General features: G+C 39.5%; 1 protein-coding gene across 1 annotated transcript; it reads right to left on the bottom strand.

Annotated features, from left to right (window-relative positions):
* Positions 1–706: 706 nt before the first annotated feature.
* LOC101850124 (WD repeat-containing protein 54) lies at positions 707–26,159 on the bottom strand. Its single transcript, XM_005088882.3, has 9 exons — positions 25,683–26,159; positions 13,992–14,054; positions 10,725–10,782; positions 10,214–10,270; positions 6,705–6,782; positions 5,126–5,258; positions 4,061–4,223; positions 2,602–2,667; positions 707–1,636 (listed from the first exon to the last, which is right to left on the bottom strand). The coding sequence occupies exons 1-9, from the start codon at positions 25,905–25,907 to the stop codon at positions 1,505–1,507; spliced, it is 975 nt and encodes a 324-aa protein (XP_005088939.1). The 5' UTR covers positions 25,908–26,159; the 3' UTR covers positions 707–1,504.
* Between the last annotated feature and the right edge of the window lie 77 nt (positions 26,160–26,236).

Below are 26,236 nucleotides of genomic sequence, written 5' to 3'. Positions count from 1 at the left end.
CAGACAGACAGACAGACAGAGAAGTAGGTCTTCGCATCTCTTGATACCCAGTACGCAGTCTTGCACCTTCAAGTCTAAAATTTACAAAAGTCAACTTACAATTTTGCCTTGGGAAAATTAACAAAACTGAAGGTAGGGCTTTTTCAACAGCTGCTATCAAGGTGTGGAATTTCTTCCTACTGCATTAAAAGAGGTGGCTCCATTGGCCACATTTAAAACTGCTATACACATTTATTTAAATCTTATTTTACCAGCTAGTTTGATTCTTCTTCCAAAGACATGTGTGATCAGCAACTACAATGACTGTCATATTGCGTGTGTGTTGCCTTGTCAGAACATGCTTGTTGATATAGTTCGGGTGCATCTGTAATTGAAAGAATTGTTGGAGATTGAATGGGTTGGTATGTAAGAAATGTGTCTCTTGTAAGCTGTCAATTTTTAAATTTTTCTGTGAAGTGCACCCTATTGAAGTGATCTTTATTAGTAAAATTAGTGTCTGTGTGTGTGTGTGTGTGAGAGAGAGAGAGAGAGAGAGAGAGAGAGAGAGAGAGAGAGAGAGAGGGAGAGAAAGAGAGAGAGAGAGAGAGAGAGAGGGAGAGGGAGAGAGAGAGGGAGAGAGAGAGAGAGAGAGAGAGAGAGAGAGAGAGAGAGAGAGAGAGAGAGAGAGAGAGAGAGAGAGAGAAAATAATAGACAAAAATGAAAAAGTCTCGAAGTATACACATGTTTACTTATTGAGTCCTTGTAATTTGTTTCACAGATTGAAAAATCTTGTCCGAAAAAACAACATTACATGAAAATCAAATGTGATCAAGTTATACATAGGACAAAAGAGCACACTCCCTTCATAACAACTTTTTGTTTTCACAGTCACCAATATAATTACAACCCTGACCAACAACCTACATGTCTCACACAAATACTAGTAATAGTTTTTTTCTGCTCTCATGAAGACAACAAGATACCAACAGTAAGAGCAGCTGGGCCAATCATTCAGATACAAAGGTCCAGAACAAAACAGGTCTTTATGAGAAGCTTTATAGTCAGGACAAATCCAGCTCACCCTAAATTTCAGGGTGTACGCTGTAACTGAGGACAGACTTTTCATTAACAAGTACTAGAGAAACTTATAGTCAAATATTCATTCACAATGAACTTTAAAAATGTACAGGCCTACATACTTATTTTTTAAATAAGATTCCAAGTAAGATATTGCCTGTGGTATTGAAATTATGAAGCTCTCTAAATAGAACAGAATTTGGAAACATAATAAGTACAAACTACTCCAATACAGAAAAAAATATTCCTTCAAAAGAACACAGTTGTGTGAATCACAATAAATGAATAATACTCACTCTAGTAACACTCAAGAGCTAGAACAAACATTCCTTAAATATTTTATCACATCATGCCTAGTTCGCACTTGATCACATTCTCTGTAGCTGTTCTGTGGGTCTTTCACTGAAGCAAAATATTCTCTGCTGTAAGGAAAACAGAACATCTTTGTCAGCCTTTAATGAAAAATTGAATTTCATTGCTGTCATAGCCAGTAATACACACAGCTCTTCCTTGTTTGTCGACAAAATTGCCTCCGACAAGTTGCAAGTCAGTCACACACTCACTGTATCGATGTTCAATCTGGAGATATAGAAAAAAATAAGGTAAGATCAATCTTTACATAGACAAAAGCCAGAATTCTATTGCAAAATATTAAGTAAAAAGCTGGTCAAAACTTATATTTTTATCTTCAAGCACATAAGCAAATGTTTTCCATTTCGGGAGGGCAATCTTTGATTCTTTCTTTAAATGTTATTATGATCGCTCGGTAAACCAAGACAAAACTATCTCAGAACAGAGTCAGATGGAAGTGAGCATAATACTCTCTGGAATATAGGGTGCCATCCAATCAGCACCCATTTTATAACCAATACTATATCCCCTTTGCATCCAAGTGCCAGTAACTGTGTATGCCTGTGAGATCAAGGGACAGAAAAATGAAAATAACAGTGAGCTGAGGGATTTTAGCAAAGTCCTAAGCATCTTCCTTTGGAGGGATCGCACAGTGTGGAAACGACAATGATCTGAGCAAACGTTCCCTTAAATCGGTCCAAGTTTTGGTCAATTGAGTAAAACAAAACAGCAGGTACTGAGTTGAAGCAAAGTGTCAACACAAGCACCACCACCACACCCCCCCCCCCCCCCCCCCCACCCACTCATTCACCTTCTCTATACTACACAGGCTGACCTCTATTTCTATCAAGAAAAAGGTATCAAAATGAAACTAAAAACAATGACATCAGAAGCACAATTCAAATTTGCCAAACAGGTTCAGCTTGCTCAACACTCCTGACACAAAAGTTTTAAAAAACTAAAGTCTAATGAAAACTTTGCATGCAACATTCGTGAGAGGAGGAGTACTTCATAAATTACTGACAACTTTTCTTACTCCTTTTTCGACTTTCAGAAAGCAAGATGATACATCATATAATACATAAATATAGTCAGTAACTTTTCATTTATGAAGTGATCTCACCATCACATTTCAAATCACTATATTGGAAGTCAACATTAATAATAAAATAAAGAAACACTAAAATACTCACCTGTGGCGCAGCCCCTGTCTTGAGCTGCCATATTTTTAAAAATGTGTCATCACTCACAGTCAAAAGCTGAAATCAAGCCAAGAAAAAAAAGGTTTTTATTAAGATCAGGTCTTTAAAAATCACAATGTTTCACTTAATATGACAAACAGCAAGTCAAGCCAACTACCTCCACAATACCCAGTTTTAACTGTGTGGTAAGGTACGGTACCTCAAATAAATTTCTGTTTTTGTACCTTGCACAAGGAAAGAAAAAAACAAATGTAGAAATAACTGTCTTTGTACATAACATAACTGTTGCTACAGTTTTAAACTCAATTTCTATGCTCAGAGCTCGCTAAAACATACAATATATGTATTAGACTAATAATATCAAATTTTAAAAAATCAGAAAAGCAAAGTGATCTATATGAAGTTCACTTCACATTCCTAATCAGGAATAATTCTGGTATTATTGAACAGGTAATCTTATTTGTCAGTTTAAAAAAAAAGGTTTGATCAATATTTTAAAGCATCTTGATTTCAGTATTAAAGCGAAGAAACTCCATCCATTAGTTATGAACATTTTACTAGTAGTGATACAGACTGTACCCAAGTCTTACTTTCCAATTTTAAGAAACACATAATTTACAACAACAATAGGCAGACTGATATATTTTATTATGGATAAACGTACTAATAAGCATATAGATTCCTTTAGGTCAACAAAAATGTCTACTTTCATCAAATAACAAAAAGCCTTTGTTTTCTTCATACAGTCTGTATTTTCTCCCCCAAAGGGTTGAGGAGAAAATGACAAACCCGCTACATATCACATGCTACAAAACCCTTCTAATGGTATAATTTTGGTACATATGTACATCTGTTTTCAAATGTTTATGTGCAATATTGATTTTGGAACATCACCTCAGTTCTCTTTCTTCATTTCTTTTCGTTTCTCTGACCCCCTTGGCCAAGTGCTGCATTTCTGAAATGACCTATTTGTGCCAACTAAGTCTTGTTTGTTTTAGTAGAGGTTTTACGGCGCTCACAACTGCATACGGTCATATGAACGCCAAGGGGTGGATGTCAACAGAGAAGTCCTTACAGGGAATCAGGCTTACTCTGCTCATCTCTCTTGCTTCAACAGCACAAAGTCTGCTTCAACTATCAAGGCACCCAGGAAATAACGGGTCACAAGAGTGTGACAAACGTACAAAAGAAGTAGAGGAAAATGACGATAGTAAGGATTAGGAACGAAAAATCTGCAGTTCCCTGTTGCAGTTCAGGCACAGTTATGAGAATGACTTTGATGAATCAGCCCATTTACAATTCTACTGTGCATAAGAACATGTTAATGTCCCCCCTTTGGGAATGGCCTAAAGACACTTCAGTGAGCAGCACGGCCCTGGGGGGGGGGGGGGTCAACTAGGTCAAAACCATTATTTTCAAATACGTGTCTTAGAATTAAAGAATGTTGTACCATTCCACTTTCACATGCAACATGTACTGCATTGATTGATCTGGCATGGGCTGTGACTTCAGCTCCCAGGGTTCCAGATGCAGCATTGTACACTCGAATGTGACCCGAGGAAAACCCGCCCACAACAACGTCTTTCCACACTGCAACACTGTTGCATGGCCATCTGAAGTGCAGAAATACAAACAGTCATTTTTTATAATAATGACATTTTCAAGACCCTTTCAGAAAAAAAAAAGACAAAGCAAAAGTTCAAAAGGGTAAAGCATGATGATAGAATGTCTTTATACACAACAAAAAACTGTGTTTACCATGCATGCATCATCTTCATAAATAAAAGATATAAAAAAATATATGGAGAATTGCTTGAAAAGAACATTATAAGTGTATGTTCTCAGATGAAAAAGATAGCTCTAACATTATTTAAAGCAAGAAAGTGAAAAAGGTGAACCACTGTCTAACAGTAATGATAATACAGCAGGTAAAAGGAGGATACTGCGTCACGATTCTGTTCAGGTGAAAATTTAACTGCTGTGTCTTAACTAAAAAGGTTGAAGATTATTTTTTGAGGTGGAGGTAGTTACTGTTATCACTCCTTCTGTGTTCAATTCGGTTTATATGACACAGAGTCCTGTCATAAGTAATGTCTTCATCTACAACAAACATTAACACAAAAGCAAGTACAACTGTCACTGCTTCATATGAGTTGTATTTCCAGGCATGAAATGTTGAATTATAATGTTATACCATAAAATGTTTACAGGAATGACTACATAGCTGAGAAATACACAATATCGCAATGAAAAGAATTTTGTAGATAAAAAAAGGCTCTATAAAAATCTAATAAAATGAAAAACAAAAATCTATTAATTGTTTTGGTGGATCACTTCAATGAGAGCTATAATAGGTTTTCATTCATAGAAAACCTTTGATTTCAAAAGAATCTTTAGGGTTGTCTTAGAAAATGTAACAGTCATACAGAGTACAGAGTTAAAAACACAAAAGAATCATATGGGCGCCCTGCCCATATATTCCTTGTGCATGCCCCGACAGCACTGACAAACTCACCCACACCCCCTGACACATGACACTTGAGAAAACTTTGACCCAGAGCAGCGCCACACCATGATTGTGCCCAGGTCATCAGCACTGACCATGAACTCGCCTTCTGCAGCCAAGTCTGTTATAGGAGATTTGTGTCCTGAGCAAGTGGAAAGAAAATATGAGAGTTGAAGTCTTACCGTAGGCATGGGTCCAGTTGGAGTTTTATGAAAATCCAGCAGAATAAAGACTATATTTTGCAGGGAATAGGTTGAGATAAAAGTAACACAACAAAGGGACAAGGAACAAACCATGTCAGAGCACCCATGAAACACCCACTCCTGTGAGCATGTTTAGGTCCGGGACACCTACAATTCTTCATTCCACAGTCCGAAATCTTAACAAGGGGTGATACCTCATTAAAAACTATACAAGATGTTGACTTTGGGCTACTTGTTCTATTGCTAGTGAAAATAAAATCAGGGAAGAAGAAGAAAGAGAAAACATATATATGCAAATGATATTCACCTGGGTTTTACGTGCACAACAAAATGGGAATTTGAAGATTTAAGTACTGGTACAGCATTTCTAATACTTACTATAAATGTATAGAATAAACAAACAACTTTTTTTTCAAATTAATCAGCACTGCAATAAAGTAACTTTTTTCCGTTCTTTTTTAGATAAACAACATAAGTATTTTAACAGACAAACTTTAAGATCATTTGATCCTACTCTAGATGTCCAAAAATGCAGGCAGAAAAAAATAAGAATCAATAAATACAGTGGAATCCTGTTATAACGAGAGGGAGGGGACCGAAGCAAAATGTCCGTTATAGCAGGATTCTCGCTATAAGGGATCCAGTAATAAATTCAAGGGAAACTGTAAAGTAGGCCTAATCTATGAGTTTGGTGCTCTGTTTTTCCTTTTGTTATCTCCCCTGATGATGATTTTGTTTCAACATGACCTCTAGGTCTTACTTGATCAAAAATTGAATCAGGTTTGTTTCTCTAGAGCTAGATATAGCGATGTGGACTGACAGCTCGACGTTGGCGACCAGAAAGAAAGGGCTCTGGGCTAACTCGTCTGCTGTGTCCCCCCCCCCCCCCGACCCTGTGGTGCATTCTGTCTGCTTGCGCACGTCACACATTCGCTCCATTCATCACATTGCTGTGACCTCTCCATCCCCGCATCGGAGAAGTGAGAGGCATGGCAGGCCTTGATAATCTAAACTGGCCTATCACGCGATGCGTTCTGCTTGTCTGCGCATGCCACACCCTCCCTACTCAGTTGCTCCGGCCTTTATTGTTGACGCACATGGGCTCTCCTTTTCTTTGTTTCGCAAGATCAGCAACAAGTTTCTCAACTGGCGAGGTCTAGCATTATGTATAATTGGCCTATGCCATGTGCACAGCAACAGCAATTTTCCGCTATAACCGACTCATAAGTGTGTCTGATAGCGCTATAGCAGTATTTTGTTTACAAAGGTAAAGAGGAGAAAAAAACGGGGATTTAGAATAGTGCCTTTATAACAGACTTCTCGTTTTTTCCAGACTCGTTATAAGTGGACTCCACTGTAACAATAAGTGCACATACAATACAAACCTTTGACAGTGTCAAAAAGCGTGACATTTGTTCCCTTGGGAGGTATCTCAAAAACTAGAATAGCACCAGATTCTGTACCTAATTGTGGCAAATGAAAAAAATATAATGATTAAGCAAAATGTGAAAACCCTTCAGTTTCTTCAGAATAATTAGCATTGTTAGTATAAGTGAAAGAAAAGAACATGGACACTGTGAAAGTCCTACAGTGTTGGCAAAATCAAAACAGACTGACAGAATTTCAATGGTGTATCTCTTAGTAGCAACCTAAATAAGAGTAACCTTCGCCTAGCAGCAAGCTAAGCTTATGTAACAGAATTTTCCTATATCAATAACTCACTTTAACAGCAACTTTTTCCTCTAACAGCTTACTACCCCTACCCATTACGCCCTCTGGTGTTTAGGGCAGCAACAAAGGATCTCCAGCTCTGTCTGTTTTGGGCCATCTTGGTCAGCATTCCCCACGAATGATTCCAGGACTTCATTTCAGACTCTACTGTGCGTCTCCAGGTTACTTTGGGTCTGCCCCTTTTGCGACGTCCTTCGGGTGTCCAGTGGAGGGCAGTCTTCACAATAGAGTCTGGTTCTCTTCTCAGAACATGTCCAATCCATCTCCATCTTCTCCTTTTTATAATGATGATCATGTCCTCTTGCCTACATTTACGTAACAGATCTGCGTTGGAGATCTTGTCGAGCCAGAAGATTCTGAGGATTTGGCGTAAGCTGGTTGTATGAAGAGGAAGATAGCTTGGCACGGTCATGATCAGTCATCCTCCAGCATTCAGCTCCATATAGGAGTGTGGATAATACACAGCTGTTATACAGCTTTAACTTGGTTTGTATACTAAATTGTCCTGACTTCCAGATGTTGATCATGCTTCTGTGTACAGATCTTGCCTTGCCGAGTCTGTTCATGATGTCTTCCTTTGTGCCGCCGTCAGTTTTGATTATGCTGCCTAGATTATAGGTAAGTGTGTCTGTTATAGGGACGTCTGTGTTGTTCACCTCTAACAGCAACCTTCCTTTTCCAATAAACTGTCTAACAAAATTTGTTTTCAATGATTCAAAAATAGTGTGAACAACAAGAATGGACTATAATTTCATTGTGCCGGTAATTTAACTCCGTAAAAATTCAGTAAGCAGCAACCTCCACTTAACAGCAGCCAGGAGCTGCTTCCCAAGTTCAAGCCTGGGGAATGTGGTGACCACTCATTTGTAAGTTTATGGCCTACAAGGCATTTCCTAAACCTTTCTTGCAACCATACCAGGTCCACTCATGACGTGTGGAGAGTGGCCCAACTTACAGGAACAAGGCCTCCTCAACAGTGTAATACCTTTTCCTCTCCAAAATTTTCCTAAACTTTCTCAGCAAGGTGAGGTACCCATCTGATGCGACTGCTGTCCTTTTTCCATCCTCAATCCTCATCCCAAAACCAGAACAAGCCAATCACGCCCCTATGGCTGAACACTTTTAAAATAGTGTTTTGCATTTTATCTAATTTTGGTGCCCAGTGGGATAAAAAAAGAAGTCTTTAATTCCAGCGGGTCCTTCTGCTCCAATTTCATTGCCGAACAACAGGCTATCACCAACACAACAAACTACATCAACTACTTGTTTGACACTAACCCACTTGCTACCACAGACATCGTTATCTTTACAGACAGCCTTTCAACACTAGAGACACTTGAGAGTGGGACTGATGTGAACTAAGATATATTGCACTTGATCTGGAGTCTACATAATTTGATAAGTAGGCACCACGTCAGAGTAGTCCTACAATGGATTCCTGCCCACACTGGGATACTGGGAAATGGAAGAGCTGATGCTCTGGCAAAGAAAGGAGCTAGCCTCCCTCAGTCTGAAATTCCTACGAATTACACCACCTGCTGCCAAATGATCAAGCCAAACCTCAAGGAAGAGTGAATGAATCATTGGGCCACAGGTACGACAGGAAGGAGGATGTATGGCCACATGAATAAACCACTGGTCAAAGATCCAATCAATGAGTTGAGGAGGGGAGATCAATCCATAATCTTCCAACTTAGAACACAACATGTACCCCTCAATCAACATCTCAACCGAATTGGAGTAAAGCAGTCTGCTGCACTATGTGACTACCCCTCAGAGACAGAGGAACATCATTCTGTAGGAAACTAACTGATTTAAGGGGATGTTTTCTTCCCAAGCTACCCCACACATCTAATTGCCTCTACTCCTCAAGACAACAATTAGAACAAACATGCAACTATTACCGAATGGCATCATGTAGAAGAGTTAACACTCAGATGCTACTGGATCGCTAACAACAACAACAATCTAATTTTGGTTGAAATTTTTAAACATTGATATTCCTCAAACACCTAGATTGATTCTCTTCATATGTATATATATACAATTCACATCCCCTGGCTAAATTTCATCTATTTGAAGTCTTGTTGAAATTAGTGCAAAGATGACCAAGTTATTGCCTTTTAAATGGTTCCTCTTTTATTATACCCCCTGTCGTACAGTAAAGCACTATATTATATATGTTTAACTTTCTTTATCAACACAGCAACACTGTTTAATAGACAAGACCACAGATCTAATGTACATCTCCCATATGATCCATCTAAGCAGGTATACAAGTTCAAAAGTATCCAAATTGGGATACAATCCATGGCTGTATTCAAGAATGCCGTTACAAAAACAGATGCTGCTGACATTTTAACTCTTTTCCTACCAGGCCAAAACCCACCACTGGCCCAGGGCTTTTCCCTGACCTATTTTTACGCCCCTACCCCGCCAAAAGAAAATGTCAAAACATCCAACTAAACACACACAAACCATATCCTATGGCCCATCAAACTGAAGGTTTAAAAATAATCTATTAGATGGCGATACAATATTGAAGATTTATTCCAATTATATTACTATGGGGTTTCTAAAAGTGACTATGCAATATCGAAGGTGTCATATGAAATCAACAATTTTCCAGCTTTGAAAGGTCATAACTAAAAAAGTTCAACAACAGCATCATTCAAACTTCCCAGGTAGGTTGCCTCAAGTAATGCAAAGAAATGCTGAAAGTTATGTATGTGTACCTTATATAGAAGTGAAAATATGAGACATATACTGAAGTCAGGGGAGCGCTTTTTTTCCTCATATTTACGTTTCGAAGGGGACAAAAAAAGCGCTGAAATGACTAAAAATCGTCTGTCAGTGCAATATTTTCTTTCGTATCTGCTAATAGGAAGTCTATTCTATTATTTTGAAAACATGGATTGGCCGAGACTTTTGTATCTTTTCATAACTGGATTGGAATAGATAGCGAGCCACTCGAGCCGTATTTTGCAGCTTCTCGGTCCAGCGAGGCTAAGTCCGTGATTTGCGGCTCGTGGTAGGGAAAGTGTTAAGCCTTAGTTCGATTTCCACTGAATCACAGTATGACTGAAATAGAGAGCAAAACAGCACATTTTGATTTTTTGTTGATTGTAAAATTATCAAAGCATTTGAAACTACCAGGACTCACCTACACAAATTAGATTGTCACCAGCACCACAAATTCCTTTGCCGTAATTACTTTTATCTGAAAATGAAATTTTAAAAGTGTGAGCATATTTGTGATATATCAATCTATTTTGTCTAAGTAACTGGATTATGTGTAAATAAGAAAGTTAAAAAACTCATTTAAATGAAAAAGCTTTTAAAAAGAGAGAACAAGGCCATCCAACCTCAAAATGTTATACCTATTGAGTTGTGTCTTAAATTTTCAAATTTAAGCATATTTCTCCCCGCACTATTCATTAAAATTAATCAAATTTTTATTTACTAGGTCTTATTTACTTCAAAGGATTTTTTCTACATGTTTAAAAAATCTGGTTGACTCTTCATTAACAACTGAAAAATTAACTCAAATCTTCACATTAACCATGTTCTAATACATCTCAGGAATTCAAGAACCTAATTATGGTCAACAGCAACACCTATGAAACTTAAACACATTCAAACTAAAGCAGATACTATCTCAAATAACAACATACCCATAGAATCACTTAAAGCATGCCAGTAAATCATGGCGGATCCATCAGGCTCATAGATCTGAGGAGATGAAAGAGAATTACCTCAGAATAATAGCAACTTTGTTCAACACAAAGGCAATTTTAAAAATACATGTCAATAAACCATTTTTCTTTATTTCAAACAAACTTGGAGTAAAAGAGCAAAGATCAGCACACACCTTTTTCTGGCTGGAGTTTGAATATATATATATTATATTCTATTGCAGACCAGCCCATGATGGAATCACCGTTTCAGAAACATATTTCTAAAATCTATATAAATAAACCTCCCAGTGAAGACACACATTCCCAGAACATTGCACAGACAAATTATAAAAAAATGCAGCAAGAAGAGAGAGGGGGGAGGTATTAATGTCATACTATGGATAAGAATCCTCTTTTTAATCATTGCTACTTCTGAGTTCTCTCACTTGATCTCAGGACAAGTCAGCTGTAACTCCATTGACATGTAAGGTTGGTAAGGTTGGGTGAAGGGGTGAAAAACAAAGTTATCAACCCATCAAGCCTGTACTGGCCAGAAATCGAACTTTGCCTCTCAGACTGACAAGCCCCTTCTTTTGAGAATTATTTTCCTCAGAAACAGACAATTTAAAAACCAAAGCTAATAAATTATTTATCAACCACATATTAAATCACAACTCTTGCCCATTCTTGCAGACAAATACTATGAAAAAAATTATAGAAACATGTTATTTAAATTCATCAACATGCTAATGGAGTATTAGTAAAGCCATCTATGCAAGAAACTGAATCTGCCGCATCAATACTAATTTTAGTTGGTTACAATCTTGGAAACTGAATCAGCTGCAAAGACACACCATTCAAAGATCAACTGGTGCTATGGGAAGCCTACAAAGCATATTATCCATGGTGTTGCCTACAAATGGGCCAAACGCAACTTTTTTAATACCTGGTTTTTGACTTAAGTGTAAATCAATGTCAACTACATCATTCCAAATGAATGACAAAAAAAATTCAACAAATAGAAATGCTGAAAATTAGAGTTGAAGAGGTCTTGGAGAGCATGAAAGTAAACAGTTTTTAGCCTCTCCTGTGATTTGCAAAAATTATAAGCTTTCGTGGTGATGGCCTATCTGTGCTTGACACCATTCATGCGGTACAACTTGTTTTTGAAAAGCAAACTACAAACCACTTAAAAACTCACCAAAAAATCCATCCACCACAATCCTTATTTCTTTTCTCCCTAGGAGTTATCTGTCCATTGCAAGATGTAGCCCTCAAATGACGACCTTCACTTTTTTTTATCAGCTGTTCTCCGTGCCCAGGTTGTACCCATCAGCTCTCTGGTGTTATCTTGCCACCATCATTCTGGTCTTCCTTTTGATTTGTATTCTGTTCTTGTTCTTCATTCAGTGCATCTTTTCGTCTATCTGTTATCTTTCACTCCATCGATGTGACCATCCAATATCCATTTTATCGGAGTATAAATTAGGGGATATCTGCCACTCCTCTTTTTTCTCATATTTTTTGGTGAGCTTTATTTGGTCTTGTATTCTTATACCCAGTATCTTCCTTTCCATTGCTCTCCATGTGGTCTGTAAATTCCTTTTGATATTGCTGGTAATTGACAAGTTTTGACATCCATAGGTCATTACTGGGACAAGGCACTAATTGAAAACTGGTGTTTTTAGTGATATCGGCAGATTTCGGTCAGTAAATATTTCTCTGTATCTTCAAAGTAACTGAAGTCTCAGACCTTTCACATGTTCTCCCTCTATTGAAATTCCTTTACTCAGTGATGCTGTTTCAAAGATTTCTTCGATTGCTGCTGTGAAAAATTGGGGTCTTAACGGGTCTCTTTGTCTCATTCTTTTTTTTATGGCAAACTTTTCTGACATATGGTTGTCAAGATGGATTTTTTACTTTACTTTTACTTTTCTGATCCAACAGCCATCTGGGTTCTAACCCTTCAGTTTGTCGATATGGCAATGAATTTACAGGTTTTTATCAGCTGTGTTTTGCCACTGTATAAAGTATTTCTAATATGTGGGGAGACAGGTAGGCAGATGCTACGCAGGTTGCTAAATGCACGTCAGGAAAAGAGATGGTGTGATACTGTTTCATCCTGGCAGTCACACAACAGGCAGTCAAGTGGTGTATCCTTGCGGATCCTATTTAGGTAGGAATTCAATGGGATGTGTTGTGTTCGCAGGTGAAAGATATTGACTTATTTTTTTTCTACTCAAGGAATTTAGTGCATCTTTTGAGTTGGGAGCAGTCATGTGTGCAAATACAGCTTTTCCAGTTTTGCCCAATGCCCATCCATTCAGCCACCATTCCTTGGGGTTACATTTGATGATGTTCTCGACTGTCTCTTGTGATACTGGGTTTTCAAGTTTTGTTTGTGATGTTCCCATCTTCGAACGGGTGTCTGCTCTGTCGTTTCCTGGGATGTTGCTGTGGCCAGGTATCCACTGTAAAGTCAGATCGACGGCATACATCTGCATGATGGTGTTAATTGTTTGAGCTATAGATAGGCAGGCAGGGCTTTAGAAATTCATGTTTTCCTAAGCTTGGAGTACTGATTTTCCGTCTGAGAAGATTACAGTGTCCTTGATTTTGTCTGGATATATAATAATGAAAACATTGGTCAGGTGGAGGATTGCTGCTTCAATGGCGATGGCCTCATCCTCATAATTTGTACAAGAAGTACCACAGGCATCAAATAGTTCTTCACACGTCTTGTCAGGACGTTCTATTCTTACTCCAAAGCCTGCATTAATCATCCCCTTGAAGGCTAACCCATCAGTGTAAATATGGATGGAATTACCAGGGTAGGAGTCAATTGCTTCGAGAGCCGCGGTCTTCAGTTCTACTGGGTCACATTCCTTTTTCACTGTCTCCTTTATGAGGGAAGTTTTGATGTTGGCGTTCTTGATCTTGGGTTTGGGGGGAGTTCTGGTCTTACGGCCTCTTACGGTTAAGTTATATTCCATGGCAGAGCATACATAGCCAACATATAGTTGTCTGAGTGCACCTTTGTCCGATCAAGATGGATTCAAACTGACAAATCTCCATAACTGTTTATCAATAATTGGATGTATGTCTTGTTCATATTTGTATTTCGGAGAGCTTCAAAAATTGCAATGTATTCAATGGAGTTAAAGGTTTTTTTCATAGTCAATAACAATCAACGCATAGCTTTAGATTGTATTCAAGGAATATTTTCATTTCAAAATACCAGTACTCTCCTGTGTTTTATCATACCTGAATTCCTCTGTGAGTGGTCAGTACCAAAACAGTTCTTGAAGGCAAAATCACCCATTTTGACTGCAACAGAAAACAATATAGTGAAAGAACGGTTACTTGAAAGAAAAAGCTAAGATATAATAAAATTAATATGAATCCTAGCTAATCTGCATTTATTATGTGACTAAACTCTTTTTCCGCACAAGACACACATCAAGATATATCAGTCATATTCGGACATTCTTCAGACTATTAAAGCTAAAGAATAAGTTCTGTAAAGTGAGACCAACTTACTGATTAACATTATAGTAATAAAGATTAAGCTCCAAGCACATGCTCACGTAACCAGTTTGAAGTATCTAACTTATAGATATGATAGCATCCTTTCAGTAAAACAATTCCAAATAGCATATTTACACAAGACATCAATTTGGCACAGATTTTGAAAATAGGATATCTTGCTTCTTTTACAATGACGATTAAGGCAAGCATGGAAAGTAAAACCGTCATCACAAGTAAACTTTAACATTCAGGAAAAACTAACATAGTGCAACAGTGACCATGCAGTTGAATCCTTGTCAGTTCACAAGAAAAGAAAATCCTCACTTTATTCCCCTCGTGGGTACACATTTGCCCAGTATTCAGTATTGCAAAGGAAATTTACCACTGAAGCAATCAGCACTGAATGAGTTACAGGTTTAACACTTGTAGGGAGAGAGCTTAATTCTCACTTCATTTCTCCATCAAAGCATTATAACTTTTTAAAAAGAAGGAATTCACTGACTTTTGGAATGCATGTTTGGTTTTTACTAGGATACACTACATAAGAAATAGTGTTCAAACAAAGGCTAAAAATACAAGGATGTCATGAATAGCACAAACAAAATCAAAGTATTATTAACATGCAATGGGTGTATTATCATTTGGAAAATAGCGGGTTGAACAGGTGAAATTAGAGTTGCAAATCCAGGGACCTAAAACTAAAATGAACTTATCTTTAATAATTTTAACAAAAGTTCGTAATCATATCCAATGTGATACTTTATTCCCAACAAGCAGAAGAAGCAGTGCGTTAGCATTTGCATGCATCGAAAAACTTTTAAAAATCTTTTTGACTTGTCACTTGAGTTTCAAAAGCTATGTGTATTGAAAACTGATAAGACATTTCAGATTTCAGTAATGTGAGCACTGTGTCTAGGCTGTTAGTCAAGCTTCCCATTATCATTAGGCTCTAGGGAGCACTGATGGGGTTTTTTATCTTATATCTTAACTCATTCAGTGCTACTGATGAGAATTCTTGCTCAGTTGGGTCCCGCCTGTGTGTGTTTGATGAGTATTCTCACAAAATCCATACAGTCTCGTTAAGAAGCTCAAAGTTCAGTAAAAGGATAGCTCTGTCAGCACTCTTCAGGAGAAGTGGTCCCGATCTAATTCCATAGAAATGTTTACATATTATATGTACACAATTGGAAACAAAAACAGTAGTCGAGTAAAAAAGCTGGCTGAGTATTTATTAATTTTTCCGGGCTTTTTTCTAAGTTCGATTATTTCGATATTCACAAAAATAATGGTTTGTGACAATTTTTAGTTGCCAAAATCGTTCTCAGCAGACTAAAAAAAGGTAAAATAGTGCCGAAAAACAGTCTTAACATAATAATAATAATAAATGACATTTATATAGCTCTCAACCCCGAATAAAGTACACAGGCGCTGAGCGCTTTACAATACAGTACAACATACAACAGTAACATAAAACGTTGTGTTCTGACTAAAGAAAATTATTCCAAATATTCATCTTATTAATTTAAAAACAGAAACGACTTCAGTTGAACTTTGAATGAATCAAAAGATTTGATCTCTCTCAAAGTACTTGATAAAGCATTCCAGATCTTGGGGCCTTGGTATTCAAATGCCCTTTCACCCCTTGTTTTAAGTTTCATAGATGGTAAAATAAATTTCTTTTTGTCAGCTGATGACCTTAAACTGCGAGTTGGAATGTACAGTCTTAACAGATTTGATAAATATGATGGTGCATTATCATTCAAACATTTGTGACATAGGGTGGCCAACTTGTACACAATCCTTTTCAAGAGGTTTAGCAGAGTCTCGCTTTCTTTTCCATAAAACTAAATGTGCAGCATTGTTTTGGACAGTTTGAAGTCTTCTAACTTTCTCCAGTGATATTCCTGATAACAAGGAGTTACAATAATCGAGTTTTGATAAAATTAAGCTAGTTGCTAGTGAAGCAATATACTTAGTATTGATCAGATGACGTATTTTACTAATTTTTCTTATTTCTAAATACATGCAGCTGATCAGATGATTTACCTCAGCTGACATTGACAAACTGGAATCAAAATAGATGCCAAGATTCTTAACTTTTCTTGAAAATACAATTTTTGCATCACTAATTGTAATGTGATCATGGTCAACCTCTCTAACAGACTTTGCATTGCCTTCCAGAATGACTTCTGTTTTATTATCATTCAACATCAATTTATTTTTGTTCATCCAGTCTTTCACTAAGGCAATACAATTTTCAGCACGATGGACAAGTTCATCTAAGTTGGTAAACAATGTTGAACCTTAAATTTGGGTATCATCAGCATAGAAATGGTATTTCAAGTCATACTTAACTATTTCAACTCAGCTGACATTTTTAGTTGCCAAAATCGTTCTCAGCAGACTAAAAAAAGGTAAAATAGTGCCGAAAAACAGTCTTAACATAATAATAATAATAAATGACATTTATATAGCTCTCAACCCCGAATAAAGTACACAGGCGCTGAGCGCTTTACAATACAGTACAACATACAACAGTAACATAAAACGTTGTGTTCTGACTAAAGAAAATTATTCCAAATATTCATCTTATTAATTTAAAAACAGAAACGACTTCAGTTGAACTTTGAATGAATCAAAAGATTTGATCTCTCTCAAAGTACTTGATAAAGCATTCCAGATCTTGGGGCCTTGGTATTCAAATGCCCTTTCACCCCTTGTTTTAAGTTTCATAGATGGTAAAATAAATTTCTTTTTGTCAGCTGATGACCTTAAACTGCGAGTTGGAATGTACAGTCTTAACAGATTTGATAAATATGATGGTGCATTATCATTCAAACATTTGTGACATAGGGTGGCCAAAACAGCACACTAGACATGTTGTTTAGGTTCGGTCGACTTCCAAAAGGAGCTGCTCTGTTGCGGGCTGCTGTCACCAGAAAGCAGAGATGCCAAACGAAAACGACAGACAGTCACAAGGGCATATTTTTCCCCTCGTCTCCTTACGTTCATCAGCCAGAGCCACCAAGAGGAGGAATAACCCCAAGCATGATCTTCAAGTACGCCACCCTAGCCGGCTTTGTGGGCGTGATCCTCCCTGTGTGGTACCACGCCTACTTCATGGGCGAGCAGCACAGAGAGAGGGACGAGTTTGTCCCCTGGCCACATCTCCGACTCAGGAACAGGCCCTTCCCCTGGGGCGATGGGAACCACAGCCTGTTCCACAACCACTACTACAACGCCCTCCCGGACGGTTATGATGAGGATGATGAGCCATGCTGAGATATTAGTATAATTTGTTTTACGACGCGATGGAATCAGGCGCTCGTCAATTTTGGGGCATGTGGAGTTATTGGTGTCATCTGAAAGCTGATTCATGTGCCTTGTTTTCAATGAAATAAACATCCATCTATCTTGAATAGAACTCACGATATTCGCGATTGAAGGAAGTGACATTTTGTCTGGTTTCAGTGGCGAAATTGGCGAGAAAATGGCCGCTAAAGTTTGATAACTTCAATAGCTAAAGAGTCCTTGAAAACAGGAAAATGACTCATTTTGTGCCTTTAATCTATGTTTTTCTGTGACATTCGGATGGAAATGTGTTTTTATATGGACATACAAGAGGTTGAGCCCCAAAACTAATACAAAATCGATACAATTTACCAAACTGGTGGAAAAAAACCTATTTTTCTGATTTCTGTATTTTGATGGGGGCCTGATTTCACCATACTGTCTCACATTCTGTTTTACACTCTCTGCACAGAAAGTCCTAACGTGGTGGGTGGTTGGGAGAGGGGGGCGCTGCTGGTAGGTCCTACTTCTTTACTTCCACGGAAGCTGAGAATGTTTCTGAGTTTTCTCAGAGGGTCTGCTGGGGTAATGATAGTTGTAAAGCGCATAGAGCAAGCTCTGGAGCATGGATATGCGCTATATAAATGCAATTATTATTATTATTATTATTATTATTATTTCCTTGACAAGTGGTTGAGTATAAATGGTGAACAAAACTGGACCGAAGACTGAGCCCTAGGGGACCCCATACAGAAGAGCATGATCTGATGACTTAAGCCCTTTAATAAAAACAGATTGGTAACGATTTGACAGGTAAGAAGAAAACCAGCTAAGCGCAGTCCCGGGGTTTGAATAGTGAGGATAGTCAATAGTCAATCTCTCTCTCTCTTGCCCTTTTTAAATCCCAGTGAAGCACAGGCCATTAACAACATGGATTTGAACCTTTTCTATAAATATACCGGTGGCCTTTTCATCCTCGCAACTCAGCCAGCTTTTTTACTTGACTCACGTTTTTGTTTCCGATCTTGCATATAAATTTCTATGGAGTTAGGCCGTGACCACTTCTCCCGAAGAGTGCCGCTCTGCCTTTATCTATAGTCCCATAATTATGAGTAAAGGGAAAGCACTTTAGATCTGGCTTGGTTCTTTTATAGCATCATTTGTTACAAATAACACAAAATATTTGCTTTTTCGTGTGTGTTTCTTAGGCCAAGTGTTGTTGAAGTTGGCTTTTTGCAATTGCATCTAAAGTTGTGGAAAATGAACGATCCCAGTCCCAAAATGATTTTCCAATCTGAAAACTACAGATGTTATGAGATTTTGGTCAAGAATTTGTTCAACTATCTAATTTATCAAGTAATAGAGCTGACACTGACTTTAGTTTTGATGGCAACAGTCAATAGTGAGGAAACAAATACTGGTACCATGTCTCTCTCTCTCTCTCTTGCCCGTTTTAAATCCCAGTGGAGCACAGGCCATTAACAACATTTCTCCAGCAAAGCCTGTTCTTTGCATCCTTTTCTAGCTGCTTCCATGATGTCCCCGCCTTTTCCATTTTCACATGTGCTTCTCACCTGTATGTCATCTTTGGTCTTCCTTTCTTACGTTTTCCTTGTGGATTCCACTTCAAAGCCTGTCTGATGATGCTTGTCAGGGGTCTCCTCAGGGTGTGCCTAATCCATTTCCATTTCTTCACCTGTATGTCTTACTTTACTGGCCTTTGGCTTGTTCTTTCCCACAGTTGAGTATATGTGACTCGATCGTACCACTTGATCCCCTCTATCCTTCTTAGACATCCATTTATGAAGCTCTGCAGTTTCCTTGCTGCCGATGCTGTGAGCCTCCATGTCTCTGAACCATACAGTAGAACAGTCTTCACCTTTATTTTGAAGATCCTCAGCTTGGTGTTCAATCCCCATTCCTTAGACATCCATATATTCCTGAGAATGATGAATGCTGCTCTTGCCTTTTTTATTCTGACCATGATGTCTTCGCCTGTTACCCCTGCTTTGTTGATGACACTTCCCAGGTAGGTGAAGGATTCAACATCTGCCAATGGTGTCCCTTGCAGTGTGATAGAAACGTCAGATGCATTTATTCGAAGAACTTTCGTTTTATACGTGTGAATATGGAGTCCAGCACAACGGGAGAAGGCCCTGAGGCAATCTGTCTTCTGTTGCATCTGGGCTCGACTGTGAGAAAGAAGTGCCAAGTTGTCAGTAAAGTCCAAGTCTTCCAACTGACTGGAAAGGGTCCAATGAATGCCACCGTGTTGTCCCGATGTTGTCTGTCTCCTTATCCAATCCATTGCTAATAAAAAAAGAAAAGGTGATAGCAGGCATCCCTGTCTCACTCCTGTTTTCACTTCAAAGGAGTCTGTCCGCTGCCCTCCAAGTAAGACACTGCAGCTCACTCCGTCATACATCTTCTTGATCCGTCTCACAAACTTGTCAAGTATTCCGTAGTGGAGCATGAGCTTTCATATTGAGTCCCTATCTACACTGTCAAAAGCTTTCTCGTAGTCAACAAAGTTAACGTACAGGGAATAGTTCCACTCTGTGGAGTGCTTCACTATATTATCCCCAAAGTTGCAATCTGATCTGTACATGATCTATTTTTACGAAATCATGCCTGCTCCTCTCTCAGTTTTACATCCACGGCTTCCTTAAGTCTTTCCAGTAAGCTACTAGATGACTATACATTGTGATGTTTGTTCGTCTATGTGAGTTTACATATATAGTCATCTATGGGCATACTTTCTTGACAGATGGTCCGACTACAAAAAGGCAACACACCTCTAAGACACTGACATCGTGTACCAACTACTTGAGTGTTGCGATGACAACCTGAGAAGAAACCTATCAAGGAGCGTGAAGTCAATCACCTCTAAGGAAAAAACCACTATACTGCATCATATGAGGCTATTGGCAGTTCGACAAGAAAACGTGATGGTATCCAGACTTGAGCTTCAGCAAATGAGTCAAGACAGGGACGAGCCAGTGAGAACATTCCCAGCCCGCCTGAAGGGACAATCTAGTGTTTGTCAATACCTTGTCAATTGTGAATATGGAACTCAGGTCAGCTATAGCGATGCGATGGTTCGAGACACCATGATTATTGGCTTGGCAGACAATGACATTCAGCTTGACATCCTTGGTCAAGCTAATCAAGACATGTCATTAGAGGACACTATATGGTTCATAGAGGCGAAGGAAAGTGGAAAACGCTCTTCTGAAAGCATTGGACCAGGCATGACCCATCCTTGCTTGCCTCAGTCGGCCCAACTGTCGGTAGATGCCGTAAGCTCCTTCAAACGCCAAGAACGTAAGCGACTACAGAACCAAACCCACACACCTGATGGAAAACAGCATGCCCCGGTATGTGGTCACTGCAAAAAAGCTGGGCACGGCCGAAGGCGACAGGACCGCATGACTCATTGTCCCGCTTACAGCCATGTTTGCTCTAAATGCGGATCCCCCCATCATTTTGAAAGCATCTGTCGCAAGTCAGGACAGCAGCCGTAATCCACACCCAAAGACGCCACAGCCGTATTCCAGAGTTTGTGTGCAATAGAGACAGCGACGAACATGCCGGACGAGTCACCACAGTCAGTTATTAATGCCATAACATTAGAACACCACATCTACAACTCCAAGCTTGACATGTGGCACAAAGAGGCGTCCGCGCCTCAGCCTACAATTAACGTTACCATTCAGGCTATTCCATCTGATGCCACAGCTCTGGGCATACACCCGATGCTTTGCAAAGCAACAAACGCCATCAAGTCCGCCACAGAGGCCGACACAAGTTGTCAATCATGCTTGGCTGGAATCTCCATACTGGGCCCCCTCGGCATGACCAAGAACCATCTTATACCAAACACGATGAAAATGAAAGCAGCAAATCAGAAGTCAATTGCAATACTTGTTGCCTTGGTACTCCGCATCACTGGACTCTCCCAGTCTGGCAGATCAGTCACAACACGACAGATTGTTTACCTCACTGACTCCACCGATAAACTGTTCTGTCAAGAGAAGCATGTGTAGCCTCTTACCCGCCAGCTTCCCATCATTTGACTCAACATTTGCCCTTAACGATGGACCTCATCTCGAATGGAATGATGACAATGAATGCCATTGCCCATCACGCCAAGCACCACCATCGATTCCCACATTACTTTCATTTCCCGCCACTGGGGCGAATAGAGGGCACCTGGAAAAATGACTTTTGAACCACTACAAAGCCAGCACATTTAATGTTTGTCCTCATCAACCCCTGCCTATGATGTCAGGACCACCTATGAGTCTCATGATCCCACCTGATGCAAAGCCAGTGGCACATCATACTCCCATCCCAGTCCCGGTGCACTGGCAGAAACAAGTCAAAATAGGCTTACACTAAGACGTTAGCCTGGGAGTCATAGAACCTGTCCCCATAGGTACTCCAGTTACCCGGTGCCAACGTATGGTTGTATGTGCCTTGAAATCAGGAAAGCCGCGAAGAACCATTGGCTTCCAGGCACTCAATCGATCTGCAACCAGAGAAACCCATCACATCACACACAGTCGCCGTTCCATCAGGCTCGTTCTGTGCCACCCTACACGCGAAAAACCCCTTTTGATGCCTGGAATGGTTTTCATAGTACATGTATTCCCCTGGATGAGAAAGATCAACACCTCACCACTTTCATCACACCATGGGGTCGATACCGATATCGAATCTGCCCTCAGGGGTATGTTGCCTTAGGAGATGCATACACGTGGCAATTTGATGAAATAGTCAACGATTTCAAAAACAAAAAGAAAGTCATAGACGACACCATTATGTGGTCAGACACCATCGAAGAATGTTTCTTCCAGGCCGCAGAATGGCTTGACCTATGTGGACGGAACGGAATCATCCTCAACCCCATAAATACAAGTGACATTATGATTCACGCACATTGCCCATGGACATGAAGCACAAATTGACTCTATGTTCAGTTGTCAGTCCATGACTACGTTTACCATGACTGGTGTTTCACCTCCTTGTAAGTTCACCCTACCCCGCTGATATGTCCGATTGTCAGCGTATGTTTTTGTGCTCAGAACAACCGTTGGTTTCATTTTGTTGACTTTTGTTTATTTGCTTGTCAACAAGTTACGTTACTGGTTCAAATTCTTCCACTTCATTTGTCATAACTGACACCAAGAATTATTCTTTTGTTCACGACTGTCCCGTCTAACTTTCTTTCTCAGTCTTTGCCTCTCACACTTGTGGCCTGCAATCACATCTGTATCACAAAGACTTGGGGGGGGGGCATAGATGACTATACATTGTGATGCTTGTTCGTCTATGTGAGTTTACATGTCGTTCATCTTATCTGTTTCAGAATCGTGAACATAAATAACTTTGAGGTACAGTCAAACCTGTGTAAGACGGCCACCCATTATCAAGGAGAAAAGTGGCCGTATAAGACAGGTGGCCGTCTTAGGCAGGACTGATCAAGATGAAAAAAACAAACCCCATTCCCAATCGAAAGTAGCTGCATTATTGTAGTTTTTGTTGTATTTTGTTTGTTATTTTTATTCTGTTGCTGATTTTGTGCAAGGGTGACAATAAAACGAAATGTGTCAGACAAGGAGGACCGATTGCTATGGTAAAACAAATATATTATGGGTCGCCACCACTCGAAGAACGAGCGACGCTTCTGTCACAAGTCCATGTTGACGTCCATTGTTACTTTGTTACAGACTGGGTAAAACAGTGACCACTCATCTCACTGACGATTTGTGTATGAGTTCTGGGCGGGGCTTATTGGTCATGAGGGATCACACGTTTCCCTCACCAACAGCTGGAAATTGGTAGGTATTGGTCAACATTGGGAGGGGCCTACGCAACATGATCGGTTGGAGGGACTATCTAACAACAACAACAGGAGATTAGATTATGACGGCTCGCCCACAACGCCAGGGGTCAATGCACAATTAATGACAAAATGTAATGGAGTCACTAAGGCGGCCATCTAAGACAGGTGTTATTGCTTAGTGTGATAGGGGTTATGTGTTAAAATATGGTGGCCGCGGCCGCGTTGGACAGTTGCCCGTTTTACACAGTTAAATTATATAGAAAAAACGCAAGGGGGGAAATGGAAAGTGGCCGTTTGTACAGGTGACCGTCTTATAGAGGTGGCCGTCAGGGCAGGTTCGACTGTATTTGCTTTCAACGATAGAGTTTATTGAATCTATCAGCAATGTTCACAATTCTGAAACAGATAAGATGAACGACAAGAAAACTCACATAGACGAACAAGCATCACAATGTATAGTCGTCTTCTTCTTCTTCTTCTATCCCGTGGTTGGGGCAATCATGGGGGCACCACTGCATCTGAAAACCAGCTCTCGCCATTTATCTTTGTCCTCTGCTTTCCTCAGATTGTCACCCATCGTCTTTCCTGTCGACTCTGAAATGTTGTCCTCCCATCTTCTGTCATCTAGGTACGACTTAAAATCTTCCCACGAATGGACAGGAGCATGATTCCTAGGTAGTTTTTACACTCATGCAGGTCTCCTTTTGTGGGTAGTTTCATAAGCAATCCTTCTCTCCAATCCTGTGGAAGAAATTCTTCGCCGTCCCATATCTTGCCAATAATTCCATGAAGAATCCCTGCTGCAATGTTGATATCCGCCTTGAGAACTTCTGGGGGAATTCCATCTGGGCCTGCCAACTTGCCTGCTTTCTGGTGTCTTATCGCCTCCTTGATCTCCTCTAAATTGGGCTTTTCTTCCCTCATCTCCAGATCAATCTCTGCTGGTGGAATGTCAAACTGTTTTTCTGGCCTTGGTCTGTTCAGCAGTTCTTTGAAATGCTCTTTCCAGCATTCTTTCTGTTCGTCTGGATTTGTGAGAAGCTTTCCCTCTTTATCCTTAACTGGCACATTCACATTCCTGTAACTGCCTGCAAGTTTCTTGTCATACAGTCCTTTCATGTTTCCTGCCCCTGCTGCTTCCTCTGCCTCGCACACCAGGTCATCTACATAGTTTCTTTTGTCTTTTCACAGGTTGACTTTTACATCCTTCCTTGCTTTGGTGTATTCTTCTTGGGCCTTTGCTTTGGCTGCTCTTGTCTTGCTCCTGTTTACCTGAACCTTTTTCTTTTTCCTGTCCTCTATCTTCCTCAGAGTGGTGGCAGATATCCACGACTTGTGCTCATGTTTCCGTTTCCCCAGTACCTCTTGACACACAGTGGTCCAGCCTTCTTTTATTGGCTCCCATGTTTCTTCCACGCTGCTATCCTCGCCCAGTGTTTCCATCCCTTGGAACCTGTTCTTAACTGCAACATTTAACTCCTCTCTTGACGATGGCTCTCTCAGAGATTCCACGTTGTACTGGCACCTATGATTGACAATCCCCTGTCTTGGTTTTAGTTTTAGTGGGATTGTTGCAATGAGCAGATGAAGGTCAGAAGCTACGCCTGCACCCCTGAAAACTCTAACATCCCTTATTGATCTCCTGAATTTCTTGTTGATACATAGATTCTATGTGGTCAATCTGGTTTTCGGTTTGTTGGTCTGGAGACACCCATGTTGATTTGTGTATCTGTTTATATGGGAAAACAGCTTCACCTATCATGAGCCCATTTGTTGCACACATTTCCACAAATAGTTCTCCATTCTCGTTTCTGACTCCAATTCAGTGTTTCCGCAACTGGTACCATGCTAGAGGCTAATAGAGGACTACCCATTTGGCATAAAAACGTACACCTACAATCAATTCTGTATAGGCAGCAGAAGAAAAATTGTGATGATGGATGAAGTAGTCTTTAATTTACTATTAATCTTCTTTTCAAGTTACCCTCAACTCTCAATGTTAACCCGACCGGTTCACTCAGAAATTGATCAGGGCAGCAGGGAAGTGCATAGGTTTTAGGTCAGCACTGAATGAATTAAAACATTTTACATCAAATTGACTTGTCTTCTCTGTCTACACAAGTACATGGCCTATGTCAGAGCTTAACGGTCATCCTGTCTGCAGCAAGTTGGCAAGTTTTGGGCTCCACTATGGTAAGTTACAGTAATCTGAGTAAATGTAAAAGTTTTGATATTGAAATTGAAAGCTGCATTGCATTGGTAAATTTACATCAAAAACAACTTTTTACCTGCATCACAAAAGGGAGTCCTTGGGCTGCAGATGGCTCTTTGCAGGCAACCTGACGCCCAGTTACAGAGGTTCCATCAGTAGTAGCACATGCAATATTGACAACAGACTTATGAACGACTGCATAATTCAGTTGCTTTTTCTCAGGCATTACATACACGGATAAATTGTTGCAAAGAAAAGAAGTGGATCCTTTCAAAGTAATTGGCTTATCTTTTCGAAACATGGCTATGCCTGTTTATAGATTTTGTTTTGGGTATACAACTAGGATGTGTGATATTTAGTCTATTGACATTGACGTTGAATCAAATCTCACTGAGAGTTAACGGCTGGGACCGCACCTCGAAGGAATCATTCTGTAATTTCTGTTGCCGAGAACGCTACTTTCAGACATGCGCACTATGACTTCCTTTGAGTGTCTTGTAATTTTAAAAATTAATAGTATCAACATTTGTTTTTTTAGATCTGTAATTTACCGGAAATAATTTGACATATTATTTCGTTTTAATTATAATTCTATCAAACATCATTATAAATTCTGTCTTAAAAGAGAAA

This window comes from Aplysia californica, unplaced genomic scaffold, assembly GCF_000002075.1.
Source record: "Aplysia californica isolate F4 #8 unplaced genomic scaffold, AplCal3.0 scaffold00001, whole genome shotgun sequence".
Classification (NCBI taxonomy): Eukaryota; Metazoa; Mollusca; class Gastropoda; order Aplysiida; family Aplysiidae; genus Aplysia; species Aplysia californica.
Note: the sequence above shows the minus strand (reverse complement) of the source record. Positions and strands in the feature narration are given on the sequence as shown.